At 50.2% G+C, this 25,133-nt stretch overlaps 1 protein-coding gene across 2 annotated transcripts; it reads right to left on the minus strand.

The window, feature by feature from the left end:
• Nucleotides 1-6,553: 6,553 nt before the first annotated feature.
• LOC142021294 (nuclear factor 7, brain-like) lies at nucleotides 6,554-24,362 on the minus strand. Of its 2 annotated transcripts, none has more exons than XM_075009932.1 (7): nucleotides 24,330-24,362; nucleotides 23,081-23,355; nucleotides 22,298-22,393; nucleotides 13,732-13,965; nucleotides 11,872-11,891; nucleotides 10,289-10,404; nucleotides 6,554-10,184 (listed from the first exon to the last, which is right to left on the minus strand). In XM_075009932.1, exons 2-7 carry the CDS (start codon nucleotides 23,351-23,353, stop codon nucleotides 9,640-9,642), a joined length of 1,284 nt encoding a protein of 427 aa, XP_074866033.1. In that variant the 5' UTR covers nucleotides 23,354-23,355; nucleotides 24,330-24,362; the 3' UTR covers nucleotides 6,554-9,639. The 2 variants fall into 2 exon arrangements, with proteins under 2 accessions (XP_074866033.1, XP_074866031.1); XM_075009930.1 differs by lacking the exon at nucleotides 24,330-24,362 and adding an exon at nucleotides 24,275-24,304.
• Nucleotides 24,363-25,133: the final 771 nt, after the last annotated feature.

Here is a 25,133-nt window from a genome sequence, read left to right on the forward strand (position 1 = left end):
TTCAGCTCTTGGGTGATCTTCCACACCCCTGCACTGGATCATTGCTTGTTCAGGTGGCTGGGTGTTATCCCTATTCTGCCCTGTTGTACTTCATTAGCCAAACACATTTTCCATAAAGCACTGCAGCATGGGGGGAGCGTTTGCACAGCTGACTATAGGCAGCGTTGTGGCACACGGCTTTTAATGGTGCAGGGGAAGCAAGGTGAGACACAGACGAGAGTTTTATATGCTTAAGAATGTGTCCCTGCAGGGCTCTACAAACCCACATGTCAGAGTGCTTTGCTTGGACTAGGAGTCTGCCTGTTACACACACACAGCCTGTCTCCTGGGAAGATAAGATGCTCTGGATCACAGTACCACCCTGCAAAGGAGGTCATACTCCTGAATTAGGGCATCACCTGGGACACGCACATCACTTCATGGCCAGTTACAATAATTGTGTCATATCTCTGCCAGCGTCTCATTTCCTGACAGTGACCCCTACAGGGTCTTCAATGTGCTTCCTCCCCTCCTGGCCTTCCCTGCAGTCTGTTACCATTTCACGTCCCTTCCTCACAAGAGAGGGTACAGGTCACAGGCGTGCTGGCAGAGGGAGACCTTCCTGGGCACAGGCTCTCGCTGTTGGCACACAGAGCTCACACTGACAAGGGTGGAATACAGGCCGTGCTCTGCAGGGCTGCTGCTAAGGTGACCACACATCCCGATATTTGGGGCTTTGCCTTACACGCTCCGCTTACCCAGCTAGTGTTCACATTTCAGACCCCGCTCATGTTGTGCCCGTTCCCCTGGCCTCTGCCTTGGAACATTCTGAAACCTTTGCCTGACTCTTCCCTTTTCCAAAGATCAAACACACCCCGCTTCTAAGAACACAGTCTGTACTGTAGCACAGGGACCTGCTGCCAAGTCTAGTGTTGTAACAGAGGCAGCTAATTCAGGGTGTGTACACGTGGGGTAATTGTGCTGATATTTCTCCCTAATGCACTGATGCCAGGCCTGATTTTAGGCTGCGGCCACATTTTAAGAGCCGTCTCTTAAAGAATGCAGGGAGAAGCAAGGCTCAGAGATGGAAAGCAGCAGGGGGATGCCGGGCCCTGTACAGCCCCATCTAAAACCAGCATTGGGAAAGAATTCGGCTCTTGGTAACAATCTAGTTCTCAGGATGTGGGGCAGCACCAGAATCCCCATGGGGATGGGAGGAGAGGTCACCGCCAGTTCCTGCTGGTTGCCTGGAGACCAACGCCCAAGGTGGCCCCGTGCGGGGTTCCTCCCTGCAGTGACACAATGGGACATTATTTTGTTAGTCTTTAAAGTGCTACAGGACTGCTTGTTTGTTTTATTCTGGGGAGGAGTCACATGGCCGTGAACATCTCCTGCTGAGAATTCCAATTCTTCTAGCAGGGAACGTCAGTTATTTAAGTGGGGCAAGAGTGAGCGAACACATGCTGTGAAGCAGTCAGGGTAAGGCATGTTGTCATTGGCACGCCAGCAATCAGGCTGCCCCAAGGATGCAGAGTGCATGACCCACTGTGCTAACAGCAACAGCCACCCCAGTATGCAGGAGCCAACTTGGCCACAGCAGCATTTGCTTTGTACCCTTTTATTTTTCCCAGTACTAACCAGGTGCAAGGGGGCTCTACTCCCAGCTCTGCCAGTCCCCTTGGCCTGTAAGCTCAGGGGCGCTGTACATGTCGGACCGCTCAGCTGCCAAGGGGGATTGTAATTGTGAGCTAGCTCTTTAGGGGTGCAGACTTGTTAGCATGTGGCAAGTATGACAACAGGTTCATTGCAAACCTATTGCAGCTGTGTACTGAGCAGGTCAAGTGACACCCGTGCTACCTGTTAAGTGATGTCACTGGAGGGACAGAGATATATGCCACTTTTCTGACTGCCCCCTCTTTTTTCAGATGGGGGTTAGAGTGGTATTTAATCCCAGTGCAATATAGGTGGGTCAGCCAGTCCCAGCTCTGTTTGAACTGTCCTCACCTTTTCTCCTATCCCCCGAGTGCCCATGGACAAAACATCCACAGGAACTGGATTTATCCGCTGCAGCAGGCGATTTCAAACAAAGAACCTTTGCTGCTCTGTTTTTATTTCATCTGTGGCCAGTAGGGTAGGAGGGGGCTAGATCTGTTCCAGGGCTGCTGTGGGGGAGGCCAGAGCATGCTGGTTGGGATGAGCGAAGAGCAAGCAGCCCAAGCCTAGAAGGTAGATGGGGACAGAGTACAGCCTGGGCCTCAGCACTGCAGTTAATGAGGGAAGGCCTTAATTCTTGGCAAGAGGAAAACAAACAAGGCAGCTGCTCACCAAATGCACACCCCTGCAGGTGTGGGCCCATTCCTGGAGTGTAACTGGTTCTGGGTCCCATCCCACTCAGCCTGTTATAGCAGCCTTTCCAGCTAACCTGTCCTTAAAGAAACAGTCACACTAGGGCCATGTATCCTATATAACATCTGCCCCTTTCCACCACTGAGCCATTAGTGCTGGTCTGTCAGGTCGCAAGAAAGCCAATTGTTTTTGGAGTCCATTCCCATGTAAATCCAGACTCTACAACTCTGGGAAAGTGTCCCCGGATAGGACAGTGTACACTTTCCCCGCCCTTCAAACAGGTAAGAGAAACAGAAGAGGAAGCTAGAAGAGGAAGGCACCCCTTGTACCTAGGGAAGGGAGGTTTTATGTGCCAGGGTATCAGATACACCAGACGTGTCCAACACATCTGGCCCACAATGCCTTTTGCTGCAGCAAAAGCACCATTTTAACCAAGCTGGACAAAGTGTGAGGCACAGGGTATACTCAGGCTGGAGCAGGGGTCAGCAACCTGCAGCTCTGGAGATGCCTTGAGGCTCCCTACCCTGCCACAGCTGAAATAATAGAACTAAATTTAATTGGTTTAATGGTTATCAGGGCAGCCATCAAACCAATTAAATTTAGTTCCTTTATTTCAGTACAGCAGGGCAGGGAGCTGCTGATGCTGCAGGTGGGGGAAGTGAGCAGGAGAGCTGAGGGGGGGAGGGTGGCTGAGTCTGCCCCTGCTGGAGCCAAGCAGCCCTACAGAGGAGCGGGAGGCAGTGGCTGTGAAGGAGTAGCACGCGCAGGTTGTGGTCTGAAGTAGGTTAAGCCAGGGTTGGAGGGTGGTTTGGGCTGAGAAGCGTTAAGCCTGGGACTGAGGGGGGCCCGCTTGGGACTATTCTGTGTTTGGCCCCCCAGCACATGTAAACGATTGCCTTGTGACCCTCTGCTGCAAGAAGGTTGGCCACCCCTGAGATACACCATGTCAGCCTAGCTTCCTGAACAGCACATGAGCCTTGCCCATCCCAACAACCTGCACGTCTTAACCACGAGTGGACTCAACTGAAAAACAGCTGTCTATGGACATCTGGGCTTTACAATACGCCAGAAAAACCAAGCTCCCGAGGATCAGGAATGCCTGGGCTTTGACCAGCACCTGGGGCGATGTCATCTTACATTGGCTCTGGCTTCCACACGGAGCTGGAGTGGGATTACAATGAGGATCGTGACAACCCCATCCACCCACCAACTCCACATCAGCAATTCTCCTCCCTCCTGGACCCTTCAGTCTCACTCTGGCCAGCTGACCCACTATGCTTGCCAGCGTGGCCTGGCTCTGCCAGCTTGACTGTGAGACTCCTCTCTGTTGCATGTCTCCTCTGGAAATGGTGTTGGCAGAGGAGAGGTACAGAGCGAGCCGGGGAAGCAGCGCCTCCCAAATGCAAGAGCAGCAGCAAGAAGAAATGCACCTCTCCCTCCAGGCGCCTAAACCTTCCAGTTTGTCTCACTGCGAACCTTTTCCTGAGAGAGGCCGGAGTTGCCATCTGAAGCCAGAAGAAGGCAGTATGGGGACTGCCACAGCAGCCCCTCCAGAAAGTCCCGTCCTTGCTGGGGGACAGGCATTTTGCTGCCAGGCAGCCATGGGAGAGGACCCACAAGGGTGTCAAACTCCCAGCAGGAGCTGGGGGATACTAGTCCTGTCACAGGGCAGGACTGGACAAAAGACCAGACTGGAGCCTCTCAAGAGGTGCCTTCACTTACCCCAGTAAACGGAAGTCATTATGTTAAGAAGGGTAGTGCTGGTGAGATGGTGGGTGCTGCAAAACCTTCCCCCGCCGCCAAGAGCTCTGCTGGCAACGGGCTAGCCCTCTTGGTTTTGTGGTGTGCAGTCCCACAGGGTCTCCACTCACCACTGGGCATCTCCTTGAAGCTGCATCCAGAGAACAGCTCTGACCACTCTGACGCCCCCTTCAGTCTCTCATTCCCTCTGATGGTCCTCTCAAGCTGCAGGAATGGCCGTGCCTCCTCTGCACGAGTCCGGATGCTCCAGCCAGACCACTACAGTGCCCTTTGCTGGTGTAGACTCACCAGACTGCCCCTCCAGATATGGTCCTCAGCTGTCCTCTCCCTGAGAGCTGCACCACTCCCCCAGCAGGCAGTGGGGGAACCTGGGCCCACCCATTGCTCCAGGTTCCTGCTCAGGGACTCAAATCAGTCCTTAGAAAAGAACAAGCCAGCAGTCAGGGAGCACTTTAAAGGCTAACAAAATAATTTATTAGGTGATGAGCTTTCATAGGGCAGAACCACTGCTTCACATCTGCCCCACAAAAGCTCATCACCTAATAAATTATTTTGTTAGCCTTTAAAGTGCTCCCTGACTGCTGGCTTGTTTTGTAAGAATACAGACTAACACAGCTACCCCTCTGTTACCATTCAGCCCTTAGAAGACAGCATCATCCCAAACTTTCCTGCCATTTCCCACTCCGCCCCCTTGGGCTACACCACCCTTCTGGGCAAACCCTTCCCTCTGCTCCCGTGTTTTCTCTTTTCCCTCACTAAGCTCAGAGAGGGGCTGCAGCTTCCACACTGCAGCTCTTCTCAGTCCTCTCTTCTCAGTCTTACACCAGCCCCTCCAGCTCACCTGGGCTTCAGTCTCAATCAAGAACTGCTTATCAAACCTCATTCTCCTTCAGGTGGGACCTGTCAGGCTAGCACTGATGGAAACACCCCACCCCAGGCCGAAATGCAAACCCATTTTTTCACCCCATAACTGACCGGAGAGGGAATTTGAAACTAGATCTCTGGAGGCAGAAGACCAGGGTTCCCTCCCCACCCCCCCACAGCGACGATCTCTCCCACTGTCAAAGGCAACCCCTGGCGCTCGTTCTCTATGCCAATCGAGCAAGAGCTTATAACCGGTATCTGTTACCTCCCATGTTGGTTCAATGCTGTTAAGCGATGCTGGAGTACCTCTCCAGACACGAGCCTCGGCAATTTTTTGGGACCCTGTGCTGCCCAGACGCCAGTGTTCCCCTCTTAGCTTTACTGATGTAGTCCAAAGGAGAGGATAACCTCTACATCTGGCACCAGCTCAACTGCAGGAGTTGCTGGGTCAATACCAGAAGTTGGCACAGAACCGCCTTAGGACTCCCTCCTGGATTTTCTGTCAGAGTTTACTCCCTTAGCCTTGCTCCTTCCCAGGATATCCCACAAGGCAGTGCGGCAAACCCACAAACTGCAGGAAATTCAAATACTCTAAACAAATAGAGCTAGGAACTAAAACATCTAGGCAGCTATAGAGCTGTGTGTGTAGGATGGATGGTCTCAATCCCAAGGCCAGTGCTGATCCAGTCTGACTCCCTGAACCATTGCTTATTATGGAACAGAAAGCTGGGGCGGGAGATACAGCTGGGACAAAATGACACACAAAGGAAAGCTCAGGTTTACAGGCTGAGGTTGCCTCCAGCCTGCCATTGCCCCTGCAGGACCCTCTATCAGGTTCCCTGCATGCTGCACCCCTGCACACCACCACAGACAGCATGCTCAAGGGTCCTGCTGGGCTGCTGGCCAGCAGCCACCGTGGGCAAGTGCCTCTTGGCCAGAGCACCTGCACCTGACATCCCACCCCCTCCCCTAGGTCACCACCTAAACCCTCCTGCACCCCTGCCCCAGGCAACAACCTCCTCCCAGGAGCTGAACCCTCTCCCTACAACCATCCTCCAGGCCAGAATCATCTCATGCACCTGAACCCCACCCCAGGTCACGACCCCCTCCCTTCACCCCAACCCCCTCCCAGTCTCTGTCCTGCACCCCCAAAGGAGAGGAAAGTGCCCCCCAGGCTACAGAGTGACAGCAGTAGCAAAGGGGTTCCCATTTCCACACCTGGGGTTTGGGGAAGGGTGAGTTGCAGGGTGGCCTGTTTTAATCCCTGCAGAAGGCAGCCCGAGTCTCAGTGAGGGAAAAGGCCGACTACCACATCACCAGCACCCTCTCAGCTTGTGCGTAGGGAGTGCTGGGATGGGCCCGTCCTTCCCCAGTCAACCCACTTGTGATAGAGGCCTCAGGTTCCCACTCCAAGTCTTTTCCTCAAGGACCTCCCACTCCTTCTGCCCCAGTATCCACAAAGTAACAACTAGCGATCAAACTACAAGGCAGGGTGGGGTACATGCACCCCTTCTTCCCTCCCCCACATCACTGCTGCAGGCACATCTCTGGGGCACAGGGATGCTGAGACAGTAAGAGTGAGGTCACATGCAGCTGTGTGAAAAGCTTTAATGGCAGCACAGCGGTTAGGAGTACAGTATATAAATCACCCGAAGCCACAACCGTCTGTCAGGATGAAGCTGTCCCGTACAATCCCTTAGCGACAAGCGCCCTCTGCTGGCCCACCCTGTTCCCATGCAGGCAGCAGGAACCCCTCCCTCATATCCTCTGAGGAAACAGACTTCAAGTGAAGGAAATTCCACAGCTGGTATTAAGAAATTCTTCAAGCATCAAGACGAGATGAAAGGCCGCCTTGCTGACTGCTCCTGAGCTGAGCACGGGCTGCGGCTCAGAAGCGCTGGCTGCTGAATGAAGACAGTCCCGCCCGCACAGGCTTGGACAGCAGGTTTGCAGATTACATTAGTTTTAAGAGCACAGCATTGAATAACTGACCACAGAGCATGAGCCAGCACCCCAAAGGCTCTGCCAAAGCAGGTCAGCCTGCACCTCCAGCACTCAGGGCCCTCCTCCACCTGTGCCAACATATCCTAAGCTTGATCTTCATCTGCTCAAGCCCTAGCATTCCCTCCGCCCCCCAAACGTCACTGCCAATGCACCTGATCTGCAGCAGTTGGGCAGCTCTGTCTCCCTACCCCCTGCAACTAACCTCTCTGTCAGAAGCCACAGAGCTCAAACCCAATGCTGAGTGAGCTGCTGCCGTCCTGCTTCTTCCAGATTTCAGAGCGCGCTACGGGGGCTGGGCTCCATGTACACAGAGCAAAGGGAATGCCCCTGCTCCAGAGAGCTTACAATCGAAGCTGATCAGAATCTTGCCTCCCCCATGGTGTCTGGAGAAGCAATGGAGAAGATACAACTTCAGCCAAAAGGCATGTGAGGGGGAAGCAACAACCTGGAGTGGCAGGGTCGGCAATAGGTGCTCCCGCATCAGCTCAGCTCTCCTCTCTGCTGACAATGGTTACAGAACCAGACGATCCAAAAACAAACCACAAACTACTCAGACTGATTACGTGGGAAGGAGGGTGCTTATAGCAGACATGCCTGAATGATCTGCCTGGCAGAGCACCTGCCAGGTACAGGCTTTTCAGAAAATGCTTCCCCCTACCACCACCATTTTAAAGGGGGGGTGGGGGGAGAGGGGCGGGCGCAGGGAGACCCTGAGGCTCAGAGGCCACAAAACAAGTCAGCAGCAGAGCCAGGAAGCGTACCCAAGCGCTCCGATTTCCAAGTCCTGTGCTCAAGCCACAGAATCATATGCTCTCCAAGGTCAAAAAAGACTGTTTGGCCAATGCCAGCCACCACTTAGAACTGAGTGTTGCCTTAATTGTGCAGCTTTGCACTGAACACACAGACCTCTCCTGAGTTGATTCAGGCGTCTGAGCAGCTGCTGTCTCTCTCCAGCTGACAGGAACTGGTTTCGGAAGATGACACCTCCAAAGTTCACTTGCTCCTGCAGGAGCTGTCACAAGGCTTGTGCACGACTTTTCTACTCGCTGTCATGAAGAAGCCAGGTCACAAGTTCATCAGTCCCACCAGGTGATTGGGCAGGATGCACAGACAGGTGGAATAAAAACAACTCGATCTCTCAGCTCAACCAGGGCACCAGGAGTTGAAGCGTATGAAGAAAATAACGTGAAGGGCTCGACTGACTCCTGTATGCATACAGGTGGGCGAAGACACCTGTGTTTTCCCCTTGCATTTGCTGGGCAATTCCTACCCGCCCTTAGGCCATGCTGCTCACTTCATGGGCTGTCCCTGCTGGCTCCAGGTCCACAGCGAAGAGGAGGTGTAGCTACGCTGGACCCTGTTCTGAATTCCTGGCAGACTCTGCCACCCTGGACAAAAGTCCAGGCCCTACCAGTGTGTCTGCTATGTACAAACTCTCTAGTCTAGGAGACCTTCCTGGAATTGCCTTTCGCCCCCTCAACAATTTGCATTCAGGAGCATCCAGTTGCTCCAGCCTGCTCTCTAGTGTCCCGAAAGCCCTCCCTGTTATGCTCCCAGCACCGGGAGTGACAGTTCTCTGCTCACCGGCAGAAGAGGGCAACTCGAACACCCCACTTTGTCTCCAGTGGCAGAAGTGCAGGGCTGCCAAGGCCACACCATTTGTGTAGAGAGTAGGGGGCAGCAGAGATCAGTGAGTCTACAGCTATTCTTCCTCTGGAATGGGTCTACAGGATTGTAACACCCTGACAACCCAGCACCAGGATAAGCAACGTCCACTTCACAGAACCAACTCCTACACGGGGAACAGCGAAGAAGATTCTCCCCCACCCTCTACTACCTTGTTCCACTGCCATGAAGCTGCAATCCCCATCACGCTGCACCTGACTCAATAGGCACTGACCATGAGCTCCCTAGAACATACCACCTGACTTCCACCTGCTCTCTCTAGTCCAGGAAAAGCAGGTGCCCCTTGAAGCCAGCTGTTTATTGCGTAAATCCTAACAAGTCTGGTGCTGAGTGATTATAGTGAACACAGTATCTAAATCATCACTTCCATCGTGCAGTTCCAGCTTGCTCACTTGGGTTGTCCAGTTTCTTTGGAAGCTTCTCACACTCTGTACAAAAGCAGCTGCTGAGAGGAGGCTGTGCTCACCTCAGCATCACCAGTTGCCGCACCAGGGTTGTCTGAGGCCCATAAAGCAGCACGATGCACTGTCTGTGTTGTGGGGAAACCTCAGTCCACAACACCTTGTGAATTATGCTCAACTTCAGGGGTGAGTCCGGGACCCCCTTGCACCCATGGCATGGCAGAGAACAGAACATAAACTATTGCAAACCAAGAGTCAGTCACGTCCTCTCTTCGCAAAGGGTAAAGCCACAAACGGAGAGACTCTCTCCGACTCTCCCCGAGAGGCCTGGGATTTACAGGTTAACTGGCTACAGTCCACACGCCTTTCCCACATTCACTCAAAATTAAGCGGCCAGGCACTTGTGGGGGAGGGGGAGAAAGAAGGAAGCCAACTAAGCTGTTCGCGCAGGCGATTCCTATGCCAAGGGAAGTCCAAGCAGAAGCAGTTACAGCCAATCCAGAAAGTACCATCAGATCCCAGGGCTGCACATTCTGTTGAGGGTATCCGCCCAGTGCCCAGGGATGCTGCCTGCCCCATCCTCCCTCCTACATCAGCCTTAAAGAGCCAGGTGGCAGATTCTCATGGGCTCCACATTCAGCTTGCCGTCACTGAAGCAAGTGCTGAAGAAGGGGTAGAACCTGCGCGCAGCAGCCTGGTGGAAGGTGAAGAGGTGGGTCATGTCTTCAGCATTGTAGAATGCCACCTTCCCCTCCTTGCAGTCCAGAAGAACCCCCACCTTCCGGAGACAGCTCCTCGGGGCAAGGCGTACCCACGGAGTGGCAGTGGCCCAATACTCTGTCCCATTCCGCAGACGAAGGGCCCAGTAGCCATTCTCCGGGCACAGCTTGACCTTGGCTGCTCGGTCGACGGACTCCGCCGCCACTCCCAGGTCCCACTTGGTCTTGCTGCCCACCCAGACCTCCCAGTAGTGGATCCCGCTGTCAAAGGCTTCTGAGCCCAGCACGTTCACACACTGCTGGAACCGCCTGGGACTGCTGCAGACGGGCTGGCGCCTCTCACTCTCCGTCACCGCAGTCAGGTCTTTGGAGAGGATGAGATTGGGGTGGGCTGACTCGGGGTCAAAGGTCAGCGGGGCAGGAGCTGCAACAGAGTGAGAATGTGTTATGGATTGCCCAATGTTCTCTAGCTCAGGTAACTTCCTCTCCCTGCGCCACCTCCCCACCCCTACACTGCCCCACACTCACCAGGGTGGATTGACTGCAGCATCTGTCTCCAGAAGATGTACTGCAGGGGGCCGCTGTACCGGTCTCTGTGGTGCTCTATGTCCAGGGAAGGCTGTGCCACCACTTGCACTGGGGCCCTGCGCAAGCAAGAAGCAGCAAGAGTGAGGCAGGGCCTGGACAGGGAGCCAAATATTCTTCCAAAGCTGTTAGTAAAAGCCCATGAGAGCAGAGGACTTAGACCAGGGGTGTTTTGGAGCAAGGCCTGTGCAGGAGGCAAGGGACCAGAGCAAATGGACATAGCAATGCAGGTCCGTATCAGAAAGGTCAGAGAGGTGGTTACATCCCGCAAGGGAGATCCGACTGGAAGTTGCTCTGAGGGCAGAGCCTTCCATGGCTGCACCGTAACCTGAGCTGAACTAGGCTGCTGTCCTCTCCCCATTACTGGTCAAAATGCCCTGGGGAAGGAAGGTGTCAGCTTTCCTCCCCCTAAGAGCTTTGGGCCAAATTCATCCCATCCCACAGTGGTGCTTCGTGCAGAGACACTCCAGCTGGGCCAGAGCAGCCCATCTGTGACAAGGATCCTCTCCAGGCTGAAAAGGCCTCCTTGGTCACACGTCCCCCAGTTTAGTCAGCTAACCGGTTATCAAATGAAACAGGACTTTACATCCCTACTTTGCGGTGACATCAGGCAGCCTTTTCAAAACAGGGCAACAATTCATTCATCTCCGGACCTTCAGAATCTGAAAGTCCTTAGGTCACCACAGGGAAGCCAAAGTTAAGCCAGAATTCCAACTAGTTGGAGCTGGTCATAAGCCATGTTGCTGTAGCAACCCTCTTTTGCCTGCGCTCTCTCCCTGCATGAGGTGAGAGCTCATGTGCCTTTGAAAGCTCAGCTCTCTACACAACTACCCGACACCCTTTCCCCACTGTTCTCCAGCTCAGGACCTTTGCTCTGATTCCTGGCGCAAAGATGAAGGGTCGGGGAGGGGGCAAAGTCCTGTCTTTTTGCTGCTGGTCACTGGGTATGGATGTTTCAGCCACTACAGTTTCCGCTGCCTGTGCCAGGTCCTCCATGCCACACACTTAAATTCTATTCAGTTTTGAGTCATGATGACTGTGGTCTAGTGAGGTGGCTACACGAATCCAACACCTCATTTCTACCCTTTGCAGTGAGTGCACAGCAGCAGAACACACTGAGGCATGCAAAAAAATACAAACTACCACATTTCCACACTCAGTGCACTTGGCCCACTGTTTTAACTCCTACATCCTGCTATTTGATCTTCCCTGGCTCTGTAATGCATGCTCATTGTACACACCCAAACTGGTACCTTGGACTTCCACTCTACCACCTCCATTGTAGCCCATGCTTCCATTGAACCTATCCCAAGGAGTCCAGCACTTCTACATGAGAACATCTGATGTTTGCTGGGGGATGGAGCCATCTCCCCTCATCTGTCTCCATGCCAATAGCCTGCTAGACAATTAGCAATGCTTTAAAGGAAAAAAAAGAGAACACCTCTCTTCCCGTCGTCCCCCACCAAGGAGGGGAGAGAAAAGCCTCCTGGAACAGGAAAACAGATTGTTTCACTCCAGACACGTACCTGATAGCCCAGCTCTCTACCTGAAATGAAAGGTGGAGAAAATTAACAATCACCATCCCTAATTCCTACAGCTACACAAATAAACTAACCCCTTCATCCCTGGCCCCACACTCAAAGATAAAGACGACACAGACCCCAGTGCAAATGGAGCTCATGGGATAACTAGATTGGTGTGTGGTCTCAGGAGTAGACATACCAGTCTGTATCTTTGCAAAACAAAGCAAAACAGTCCTATAGCGCCTTGAAGACTAACAATATTGTTTATTGGATAACGAGCATTCATGGGAAAGACCCACTTCAAATTCTAGAGCAGAACTGGGAGCAAACTGAGGTACAGTAAACCCTCGAGTTATGCGGGGGTTGTGTTTCTGAAACCCCACATAACTCAAATTTTCACAGATGCTGGGGGGGGCGGGGGGCGGGAAATGGGAACCAGGCTGACCCTTGGTTCCCAGCTCCCCTCTGCTTGTAGACCCGGGAAACTCACCAGCCCACCAGGGCTGGTTCCTTTCCTGGCTGCTTCCCCCTGCCTTGCCCCGGTGGCATGGCTGTCAAGCTGTGCACAGCTAGGTGAGCTAAAAGCTGTATGGCTGGAAGACGCATCAACAGGCTGCAGAGGAGCATCAAGGCGTGCTTAACTTGTGTTAAAGCAAGTTATGCGCAACTTGAAGCCACGTATGTTGACGGTTCACTGTATCAGCTAAATACAAAAATTAAAAAGGGTGGGGGGAGGAAGCAGGGGGAGAGAGAAACTTCTGGGAAGTGTCAGTTAGTTAATTGGGACATGTGCCATCCCTGCAAATATCGCAGGTGGGGAAACTGTCATTGTAATGCATAAGATAATTGAGATCTTGGACATCCTAGAGGGCTAGGGGATGAGGAGGGCTCTGTACACATCTCAGATACCTCTCAACTTTCTTCCCCCACAGGATTAAGATCCGATTCCAAGGAACTGAGCCTAACACCCAGAAGAGTAAGAGTGAGACACAAAGTTGCAGGTGTGTGTCTAACGGAGTCAGTCTTAAGAGATGTTTCACTCACTTATTAACAGCCTCTCTCCCCTTCCCCGTACACTTTCTTTTGCCTGTTACTGTTTGGGACTGACCTCCTCTTGCTCGGAGGATTTTTCTATCTAGTCGAGATAGGAAGATTAAGCACCTTTGGAGAGACACAGCTGGCTCTGGGAACCTGAGGCAGGTAAAGGCACTTGCTTTATTATTAAATAAACCCAGTGATCTTTACCTACCTAAGGCCATGAGAGCTTGCGTTCACTGGGACTCCTGACGTCAATCTCCTCTTACCCTCTCCGGAAACTTGCTAGTCTGTTTTGAACCAGACACTCGCAGCAGCCAAGAGCAATGGAGGAGGACACCTTCTGCCCAGGCCAAGGGCACCTACAGGTCTCCTCAGTACAGACCGCATCTTAGTGGAGAATGTCTAACACCTCATCTCCCATCCACACACATCTTTGCAACCACCTCTGCCATTGCTTCCATGGCAACGTAAGCAGGGAAATATTCTAAGGTGTTTTAATGTTCCGTTTATGCTGTTCAGCGGATGGAAAGAAGAGGAGGCAACCGCCCTTGACCAGACAGGTTTGCATGAACCATAGCAAGAGCTCTAGACCACCCAGAATCTGTGGATCCCAGTTATAGACTGTAGAGCCTGCCCTGCCTTGCACCCTTCCGTGCAAGCCCAGAGACCCAAGCTGTCCTGCAGCACCAGGTGTTTTCTTCTGCTGCTCCCCAATGTCCTGATTCACATCTCGAGTTTTTTCTCATGGTGTAGGAGCATTTTGCTAACATCTGTCCCCCTCCCCTCCAAGCCTCACTTCATTACAAGTTGGCTGAGCAATCTCACCTCCAGCAGGAACGAGTCTCCCGTCTTGTTCAGGATTTCCTGGATGTGCTCAATGTTATTTTGCAGCTCTGAGATTCCCTCCTCCAGCTGCATGATATCCCCACGCAGCCTCACCAATAGCTGCTCCTCCTCTTTGGCCAGCTCCAGCAACACAACTCTCTCCTTCTCCTCCAGGATTTGATGAAGTCGCTCAAATTCAGACCGAATCTTAGAGTTCAGCTCCCCAGAGGCTTTCTGAGCAGAGGAAAATGCCAAAAAAGACACAGTGAAAAGAGCTGCAGGTCAATTTTCTATAGGGTTTCAGAAATCCCCAGAGCGATGGGGCAGAGGAAGAAAAAGAATAAAAAAGAAGGGTTTTAGATCCACAGGGGAGCAATAACTGGAGGACTTCTAAGCACATAACCTTTTAAACAGATGCACACAATTACTTTTTTACATATATGTTCACGCATATGCATGCACTGACTTGTCTGGAGGTAACGTCAATTCCTTTTCCCAATGACTCTTTCCCCCTAAATCCACCTCTCCGGATTTAATTAAAACGACTTCTGTGCATCATACTGGTGCGATTCCACTGACATACAGCTAAGGCTTACTATCTGTACATGCAGTCTTTGGAACAGGATCCTATATTAACGGTAACACACCAGCTATTGATTTAAATGGTTGCAGGAATCTAAGTTCTCTTTGGTGACAAGTATCAGAGAAGTAGCCATGTTAGTCTGTTAGTCTGTATCTTCAAAAACAACAAGAAGTCCTGTGGCACCTTATAGACTAACAGATATTTTGGAGCATAAGCCTTCGTGGGCAAAGACCCGCTTCGTCTATAAGGTGCCACAGGACTTCTTGTTGTTTTTCAAGTTCTCTTTGTGGCCATTTTGCACTTCTGGGAACTATGGGGGGGCGGGGGGGCGGTTTGATGATCAGTGAAAGTGCAACTGCATCTGAGAGCAAAGGGGCAAATTTCACCTGCTTAGATCAAGAGGATCAAGGTCGCCCCTGCTTTTTGTATGGTTCATTTGGTCCAGCAATTGCAACTTTGAGCCACTCCCAACGTCGAGACTAGAAATACAATGAGACGAGGTAAAGGCTGTTTCTATTTAGTCCGTATCCAGCTATTTTATTTATATTTCTGTATTACGAACTGTTAGTGCCTAAAGAGGTCAGCTCACAGAAATGTACACAGTAAACCCTCGAGTTACACGAGGGTTGCATTTCTGCAACCCTCGTGTAACTTGAATTTTCGTGCAAGTTGAGTGGAGACAGCAACCAGGCTGCCATCTGGTTCCCAGCTCCCCTGGGCTTGCAGGAGCCAGGAAACTGACCAGCTCAGCAGAACTGGTCTGTTTCCTAGCTCCCAGAGTGGCAGAGAGCCAGGAACTACAGGGCAGACTGGTTCCCGTCCCCCAGCTTGCAAGACCTGGGAAACCGTCCCGCTGGTCAGTTTCCTGGGTCCCGCAAGTGGCTGGCAGCTGGGAATCAGGTAGTAGCCTGGCTCCCAACCCCCCTCCACTTGCAGAGAGGGGAAACTGAGCAAGGCAGCACCCTGGTTCAGTTTCCTGGCTCCAGACAGTGGAGGGGAGCTGGGAACCAAAGGAAGCCTGGGTCCCAGCTCCCCTCTTCTCCTTGGAGCCAGGAATCTAACCAGGGCTGCTGCACTGCTCAGTTTTCCGGCTCTGCAAACAGAGGGGAGTCAGGAGCCCCAGGCTGCTGCTTAGTTCCCAGCTCCCTGCCACTCCAGAGACTGGGAAACTGCTCCTGTCAGGGGCGGCAGCCCGGCTTGCACCTGCTGCCTTTGACAGCAGCGGCTGCCGCCCCTGTCAGGAGCAGTTTCCCACTCCTGTCAGGGGTGGCAGTCGTGTTAACCCGAGACATGTGCAACTTGACTGTGCATATCTTGAGGGTTTCCTGTACTGCAATCCCATAGCAGCCAACATAGTCCCTGCCTTTAACTTACCAATTCTGTGAGCAAGATGAGGTACAAACAGGTAACAGTGAGACAATTATGGCCTGCGTGATGAGCAGTGGTTATGGCACACCAGCTACCAGGCCACTGCTGAGTGCTGTGCCAGCTCCCTGGCAGAGGTTTCATCTGCCCTGCCCTATCCCACCCCCAGTGACTTGCTCACATTACCAGAGATTGTGATGTTTACATCTTGGGACGCAAAACAGCTCAATCAAAGCTGGAGACTCTCCTGTGAAATGGGCAGCGGGCCCCTGCAGGATAAAGTGCATTAAAGCGAATATGTCCAGCCCAGAAACTTAGATGGTAAGTGGGTCCCATCAAGATGATATTCTGAGTGCTGCTCCACCTTCACTGCACATTTTAACAGGATTATTTTCTCCAAAGGAATTTAGTAAACTGTTGAAGCACCATCAACTACCATTTGTTTTCTGCATCAGCTGACTTGAGCTTGCAGGACACGCAAGCTAAATCAAGGCTGAGCAGTACTTTTTGGTGGGGGGGGGGCACTCCAAGAATTCTGTAAGTGATCAAGGGCTGCACTCTGCTAGTATATTAATGGAGGAAGAAGTACCGCATCTGGCATGGAGATTCGGTGTAGAAGGAAGCTTGGGGTAGGAAAATGGGATGCAGGGTCCAGAAGTGGGCATGGGTACCAGAAAAGGATTCCGACCTAGAGGAGGCACATAGGAGCGGATGAACGAGTGGATTGTGACATGGGGTAGAGGTGCAGGAGGGGAGGAAAGGGTTTGAGCTGTAATCTTGGGCAGGGGATTGGGGTACAGGAGAGGATTCTGACTGGAAGGAGGGTGCAGTGTCTGGGAGGGGGTTGTGATCGGAACAAAGGGTGTATGTGGGGGTGCAGAATCTGGGAAGGGGTGTGGGTGCAAAAGCAATGGTGTAAAGCGTTTGGGTTACATGGGATACTGGTGCAGGGGGTGGGGGGCGGGGCAGAAGGCTGGGGGAAAAGAAGGGTCTGGGATGCCAGCTGAGGCTCCCGCAAGCCAGATCCAGTGGCTTGGCGGGCCACATCCAGCCCACGGGCCATATTTTGTACAGCCTTGGCTTAAATGTTTGCCTACAGCAAAGCCACGTCCACCCTACAAGTGCAATACGGGCACAGCTGCAATGCATCATTGCGGCGTACACCTTTGCCACAGGGAGGGAAGGGATTTTTCCTACTAAGAAGTTAATGCCCCCCATACACACGCAAGGTGGTAGCTGTGCCCTGGAAGAACTATTCCATCAACCTAGGTGTTTCTACAGTAGGCGTTAGGTTCCTCAGGGTACAAAATTTTTCACAGCCCTGAGTAACACTGGCTTATGTTTTCAACGTAAAGCAGCTCTTATGCTATGCTGAGTGACTCTTTGGATGAATGCTCAAAATGGGTAGCATGGGCAGGCCAAACACAGCTGCCTTTGACTTCTCTAATTAAATACCCTGGCAATTGCTTTGATAATAATAATAATCCGGCAGTAATCACCCTATCAGTCTTAAATTGTAGACCTAGGTCATTTTCAAGAGGGTCTAAATGATTTAAGAGACTATTCCCCAAAATGAAACATGGCAAATGAGAGGTGGTCTCCTAAGTCTCTTTGGAGCTTGTGAAAATTCTACCCCTCGTCTGAGCTCTTGAGCCATAGAGGGGCTCTGGGCTTTTGCATTTGCAACAGTAACTCAGACAGAATATGTTTGCTGTCTTTGGGCAGTTAATGCTACAGGTTCATAATGCATCGGGTGAGACATTATTGCTTTTTGCACACTACTTGTCAGCTTCACAGACCATGTCCTTGATCCCGTCATATGAGAAGGAAATGCATTCTATTAACCTTCTCCACAGCATTCAGTCTCCCTCGCTCTGTGCCCTCAGCTCCCTAGGTTTTCAGCCTCTCCAGGTCCCTAATTGTTTTCCTTGTCTACCTCTGAACTCCCCAGCCCCTCTAGTTCTGCTATATTCCTTCTCAGAGGAGGTGACCAGAACTGCAGGAAGTGTTCCACATGGGAACACGCTGTTGATTTACCACAGCGGCACAACAGTCGCCGTATTATTCTTGCCCCCATTATTTGGTTTGTCTGCTGCTGCAGACTGAGTGGCGGCTTTCACTAAGAGGTCCATAAATGAGCCTTGCAGCTTTATCCTGAGTGATTACAGCTAATTCAGAACCCAATCATTGCTTCCGTTGTGCAATTACAGCTACCCTTACATTTGTCAACACCGGAGATCATGTGGCTTGTTCACACTGGTTGCCTGGGTTCCTTTAAGGCTCTTTCAGCACCTCTGATTTATATAAGTTTGCCAACCACCAACTTTACCATCTCACTGCTCATTTGCTTTTCCAAATCCCTAATCTGTAAAATAGCACCAGTCCTAGCTGGGACCCTTCAGGTACCTTGTTCTGCTACAGGGCAAACTGATCTTTTTTTCCCCTCCTCTTACGCAGTTTTTATTCACAACTGTACTTTGCATCTCACTCCATTATTATTTGCATTGTTGTAACATCCCTATTATCTCTAAATCACAAAACAGGATCTGAATGCACAAGGCATTGTATAAACACAGAACAAAGATGGTTCCCGCACCAGAGACCTTAGCAGCTATGTAATCATAACCATGTAGATTTCATTACTTAGTCTCTTGGGAAGGAAACTGTCACAGGCTTTTGAAAGTTCAGGTCAACCAGCCCTCCTTGGCTCATTTTACCAATGAGCTCCAGAAATTTTAGTTGACTGGAGATGCATCCCTTTTCTGAGCTATATTTGGTTTAGTCCCATCATACCATATGAATCCAAATGTTTCATAACTATCTTTATTTAGAGTCTCAAATAATAATTTCCCTAGTACTAAAATGAACATAAGAACATAAGAATGGCCATACTGGGTCAGACCAAAGGTCCATCCAGCCCAGCATCCCATCTGCCGACGGTGGCCAATGCCAGGTGCCCCAGAGAAGGAGAACAGAAGACAATGATCAAGTGATTTATCTCCTGCCATCCATCTCCTGCCCTTGTTCTGAAGGCTAGGGCACCATACTTTATCCCTGGCTAATAGCCATTTATGGACCTAACCTGCAAAAATTTATCAAGCTCTTTTTTAAACCCTAATAGAGTCCTGGCCTTCACAGCCTCCTCAGGCAAGGAGTTCCACAGGTTGACTGTGCGCTGTGTGAAGAAAAATTTCCTTTTATTAGTTTTGAACCTACTACCCATCAATTTCATTTGGTGTCCCCTAGTTCTTGTATTATGGGAAAAGGTAAATAATTTTTCTATATTCACTTTCTCCACACCATTCATGATTTTATATACCTCTATCATATTGCCCCTCAATCGCCTCTTTTCCAAACTGAAAAGTCCCAGTCTCTCTAGCCTCTCCCCATATGGGACCCATTCCAAGCCCCTAATCGTCTTAGTCGCCCTTTTCTGAACCTTTTCTAATGCCAATATATCTTTTTTGAGGTGAGGAGACCACATCTGCACGCAGTACTCAAGATGTGGGCGTACCATAGTTTTATATAGGGGAAGTATGATATCTTTTGTCTTATTATCGATCCCTTTTTTAATAATTCCTAACATCCTATTTGCCTTACTAACTGCCGCTGCACACTGCGTGGATGTCTTCAGAGAACTATCCACTATAACTCCAAGATCCCTTTCCTGATCTGTTGTAGCTAAATTTGACCCCATCATGTAGTACGTGTAATTTGGGTTATTTTTTCCAACGTGCATTACCTTACACTTACCCACATTAAATTTCATTTGCCATTTTGCTGCCCAATCACTCAGTTTGCTGAGATCTTTTTGTAGTTCTTCACAATCCCTTTTGGTTTTGACTGTCCTGAACAACTTGGTGTCATCTGCAAACTTTGCCACCTCACTGCTTACCTCATTTTCTAGATCATTGATGAACAAGTTGAACAGGATCGGTCCCAGGACTGACCCCTGAGGAACACCACTAGTTACCCTCCTCCATTGTGAAAATTTACCATTTATTCCCACCCTTTGTTTTCTGTCTTTTAACCAATTCCCGATCCATGAAAGGATCTTTCCTCCTATCCCATGACCACCTAATTTACATAAAAGCCTTTGGTGTGGGACCGTGTCAAAGGCTTTCTGGAAATCTAGGTATATTATGTCCACTGGGTGCCCCTTGTCCGCATGTTTATTAACCCCTTCAAAGAATTCTAATAGATTAGTTAGACACGACTTCCCTCTGCAGAAACCATGCTGACTTTTGCCCAACAATTCGTGCTCTTCTACGTGCCTTGCAATTTTATTCTTTACTAGTGTTTCTACTAATTTGCCTGGTACTGATGTTAAACTTATCGGTCTATAACTGCCAGGGTCTCCTCTAGAGCCTTTTTTAAATATTGGTGTTATATTGGCCGTCTTCCAGTCATTTGGTACCAAAGTGGATTTAAAGGATAGGTTACAAACCACTGTTAATAACTCCGCAATTTCACATTTGAGTTCTTTCAGAAGTTTACAGTCTGTACCTCCTAAGCTCACCATAAGATTTGGAACAATGAAGTTAAGCCAGGTACACTTGCTAGCCTTCAGCACATCAGCTGATTTTAATGGGAGACAGAGTTTTCTTAGCAGCTCAACAATTTCATTCTCAAATTCCTTCCAAATTCCTGGATGAAACTATGACTTTTGCACTTAATTTTTCAATTGCCTTCAGCATCTTCTCTTGACACCTAATCTCCAGTCTTGTCAGGTAGTCAGGATCTGCCCAATAGCCTCCATGGTGAAGAGGAAGGGAAAGAAGCATTCTGTTTCTGCCATGCCCATATCCTCTTTAACTGGTTCAGCAGACTTACAGACTTTTTTATTTGGTCTTATAATTTTGGTCATTTGTTCTTTAAATGCCATCCTAATTTCTTTCTTACATATCATCAACTGCTTTACTTTATGTCCCCTTCTATCAACTTCACTAGGAATGGATTTCCATTTTCTGAAGGATACCTATTTGGACTGAATAACTGGCCTAGCCTTGCCATTTAGCCATACTAATTTATTTCTTGCCTTCCTGCTTCATTTTTGGTTTGGGGGTATATATGCCCTTTGCAGTTTTGTTATGGTTCTTTATGTAAGCTCCATACCAAATCCAAGAATTTTAATTCCTTATTTCTGAAGGGCCTCCTTCGCTAGCTTCCTCATTTTTCTCCCCCTTCCCTTCTTTGAAGTTTAGCATCACTGGGCTACTTTAAGGTACCTTTTCTCCTCCAAAAGAAAAGTGTAATTATATTGGAGCCACTCCTACAGATAATCTACAGTAATTCAGTGAGTCAGCCTGTGTTACAACATTTAACTCAACTTTGAGAAAAGCTCAGAAAAAGATTATTTGAGTTCCTAATATTCTAAGTATGAATCTTAACAGGGACCCTGTTCATTCCTACAATGAGAGGAATATTTAAATTTGGCCATTAACCTAACTGTTCTGTCTTAGAACTGGGATCAGACTGATTTTGTGGTCTTATTAGAGCTTTTTTTATTAAAAAAAATCCCACCACTCTCTGGCCATTCTCCAGAACTACACCTGCTCATCAGACTAGCCCAGATGTCATCTTTTGTCATGCACGGAGCAAGCTGGATTCTGTTTAAATTTTGCTGCACCAGTTTGTAAGAATCCAGTAAGGGAAAATAAGAGGGTTAATTAACATCTTTGTGGTTTGTGTGTGGCAAACTTCATTCAGGATCCCTACATAATAACTGTCATTTGGACTGTGGAAAAAAACCCAAAAGTTTGTATAAATATAAAATTAGCTATCTTGACTCAAGCCACAAGAATTAGATGGACACTGCTGATTGTCACCCAATGAGCGACTGTATGCAACAATAAAGGTATGCTCCAAATTAAATTCTATCAAGTGGCTTAGGGAAGTATGACTAATCCATTGGCTCAAGATGCAACACTGGAAAGGAAAATCTCTAATGTATTTTACTAAAGTTCAGAAACCTTTAGCTGGTTTTACACACTCCTCTGTAATTACCCTATGGCTCTCTCTCTAAGCATTGCAATTACAGTTATTCATCTTCCCTTCTGCAAAGACATCTCAGCAAATCAATTGTTACTAGACTGACGAGCCGTTTAAAAATGCTGCAGAGACAGCAAAAGACACTTCACTAGTTTTAATCTTTTGCCCATAGTCTAGGATACCTGGCATAAGACAGTGACATCTGGGTACTGTTGTGAGCCTACTTATTGATCAGGTTGTTCAAGACACTAAATAACCATTTTTTCCCATTCATTTTCTTACATACATACCTGCCTTTGTATTTGCACTCCAGTTCATCCAATGAAGTAGGTTTTGCCCACAAAAACTTATGCCCTAATAAATCTGCTCCTAAAAGATGCTACAGGACTCCTCATTTTTATAATATTCCACTTTAATTTTTTTCTCTAGCAGAAGACCTCCACTCATATGCTGTCTGACCTTTACTCAGCCTGCAGACAAGCTTTGAGCAGTGGCACTACGTAAAGCAGGGCCAGAACATTATTACTGGGGCTCTTGGGTACATGCTGCTTCTACCAATAAGCCTAATTTAAGTGAATGGCATTGCCACAACACCTAAACAAAAGTAGCTGAGAGAAATGGCATTACCGTCAGACTACAAATACCCTCCTCTGCTGTATGCTTCATTCGCACAAAGTTCTCCATCTCTCTCTGGTGAACTTGGAGCGCATTTGCAAGATGTCTCTAAGAAGGAAACATAAAAAGGAACCCATTTCACTGTTCTGCTATTTTCTAATATAGTGGGACAGCTTACGTGTACGGCGTGTATGGCACTGACTCTAGAAGAGCTAGTAGTAGCTGTTTAAACATATGACTCCCCATAAGGCAAAAACAATCAACCCGAAGTATATCTTCATGAACTAAGGTGACTTTTGACACATGTAAATCCAGTAGGCTGGAGGAACACCAGACTCAGGATGCATAAGAGCTGGGCATATAATGATGTTTAACATTTGTTTGCTTTGAACTCTCTGGGACAAGGAGTCAATCATCACTTGTTTGTACAGCACCTAGAATAATAGATCCCTAATCCTGGATCAGGATCTCCACATGTTTCAAGCAATAATAAGGCTGCTGTCAAGGTCATAAGGCAGCAACAAGCAAGCAATGCAAGAGAAGCAACAGCACATAAGCTAAACTACACAGTGCAGTATGCCAAGAGTCAGAGAGAGGAAGAGAAAGGATACATTGAGTGAACCAAAGACAGTTCTCATTTTGCTCTGCACAGGTGAAGGATGCCTATGTGGTTACATGGTTGAATGAAACTGCCTCAGGGAAGTGGGTGCTCTATACTGCGCTGAGGCAGGTGTCTCTGCTTCAGATTTTACAATAACGGATGCCTTCAAAACAGGCCCACCCACAGCCACTTACCTGCATTTTTCTCTTGTGCTCCTCTGAGCTGTACCACCGCAGCTTCTCCACCACTCCGGACACAAGATAGTGGGAGCGAAAGGTGCGGTTGGGGAACTCCCTTCTGCACTGTGGGCAGGAAGGGACTCGGCAGCACCTGCTCCAGTAGCCTTGGATGCATGCCCTGCAGAAATGGTGCATGCAATCCAGCATGACAGGGTCATTGAAAAGCTCACAACAGATAGCACATGTCAGCTCTTCTCTCAAACTCTGCTCCTGACTCCGGCCAGCCATTCCTGCATACACAGTACAAGGCACTGCTGGTTATCACATATCGGTCAGAATGAAACAAACCTTCTGTCCCCTTTGCTCACCACCACCCACATAGTCTGGGCATCTGACCCTCTCCAACACCCATGCTTATACTCTTACCACACAGTACACTGACCACACTTCAGCAAGCCAATGGGTTAAAGAGGTTATTGACAGAACTCTGTTCTACAGCACAAGTGCCCAGAAACCACTAACATGCCCTGTGATCTCCAAGTTCCCCATGCATTGTCTTCTCTGTGGGTTTACAGAGATGTGTTTCAGTTTACTGCAGTGCAAGGAACTCCAGGAAAGGGGTCATTTCCTTCAAGCTAGGCTGAGTGTGTGATTTTCACTTCCCTTAACTTCAGCAAGAAGTCTCAGAGGCACCGCTGGGTACTTAACCCTGTGGGCCTAACACAAGCTGAGTGGTAGAAGATGCAACCCTGAGGGCAGGAAGGCCACTTTCCAGCAGTGCAAAGAGCACTCCTTATTTCCAACTAGGGGAGAGGAAATTGCTCACCATCATCTTACAAACTAGGCAGGTTTCTACAGGCATCAGAGTGAGTGAAAGGGAGCAGGGCTGCCGTATGGCGGGGGCTGGACCAGCTGGACCATCTGGGGGTGGGGGGAATGAAGAGGCTGGGGGGGGGCTCACTTTGCACCGCTGCCTCCTGCCATCTTCTTCACCCCCCCACAGCTAAAGTTTCACATGTCTCATCCCTGTCACAGCGAGCCCGAGCCCTGCCCCCGACCTCTGCATTCCCCCACACCTCCCCCACAGCCCACCCCTTCACTCCCCCAACCCCCACCCGGTCCAGCCCCCCCTTCACTCCCCCACCCGGCCCCAGTCCTCCATTCCCTGCACCCCACAGCTGGGCCCTGCACTGCCCCCGCCCCCCTTACTGCTCAGGCGACACCAGCCCGCCACCGCTCCTGTCCGACAAAGGTCACAACCCACCTCCGGGCGCCTCAGGTTCCGCTTTCAGAGACCCGCCTTTCCCGCTGGATGACACCGGCCTACGCCAATCGGAACAGAGCCGTGCCCAGGCTCGTCGCTTCCTATTGGCCAGAAGACCTCCACCCCTCCCCCGGTCTGGGTCTCACTCACGTGGGCGGCGAAAGGCGACACGCGCCCCTTTCCCCCACCCCCGCGCCTGGCGAGGCTCCGCCCCCTTTGACGTGCAGCTCGGGAGGGGGCTGTCTCCGCTTGATCCGTGAACGGAGTCTTTGCACAGCGAGGGATGGTCCGACCTGCTTCTCCCGGCCCGGGGCCCTAGTGCACACGGGGCCGGGGGCAGCGCTGCTTTCCTGTCTGGGCAGTAAACCCGCTCCGCAGGGAGGTTGCCCAGTGGGAGAGTTGTGGGTAGGAGGATTGAACCTGCGACCCTAGGGGCTCGGGGCTGTAGAGCAGAGGCTTGTGCCTCTGGGGCTACAGGTGCATCTACACTGACTGGAAGGTTCATCGTCCAGGGTTCGATTTAGCTCACCACAGCTGTGTCTACACGTGCACGCTGCTTCGAAGTAGCGGCACTAACTTCGAAATAGCGCCCGTCGCGGCTACACGCGTCGGGCGCTATTTCAAAGTTAACTTCGACGTTAGGCGGCGAGACGTCGAAGTCGCTAGCCTCATGAGGGGATCGGAATAGTGCCCTACTTCGACGTTCAACGTCGAAGTAGGGACCGTGTAGACGATCCGCGTCCCGCAACGTCGAAATTGCCGGGTCCTCCATGGCGGCCATCAGCTGGGGGGTTGAGAGACGCT

Source organism: Carettochelys insculpta, chromosome 15 (genome assembly GCF_033958435.1).
Source record: "Carettochelys insculpta isolate YL-2023 chromosome 15, ASM3395843v1, whole genome shotgun sequence".
In the NCBI taxonomy this organism is placed as follows: domain Eukaryota; kingdom Metazoa; phylum Chordata; order Testudines; family Carettochelyidae; genus Carettochelys; species Carettochelys insculpta.

What these genes read in the sequence shown, in the direction of transcription:
- LOC142021294 (XM_075009932.1), bottom strand. Translation starts at nt 23,353, where the DNA reads ATGGCTGGCCGGAGTCAGGAGCAGAGTTTGAGAGAAGAGCTGACATGT. An exon ending in AGCACAAGAGAAAAATGCAG is followed by an intron (nt 22,394 to 23,080) that starts GTAAGTGGCTGT and finishes TTTCCTTCTTAG; the next exon opens with AGACATCTTGCAAATGCGCT. An exon ending in AGGGTATTTGTAGTCTGACG is followed by an intron (nt 13,966 to 22,297) that starts GTAATGCCATTT and finishes TCCTCTGCTCAG; the next exon opens with AAAGCCTCTGGGGAGCTGAA.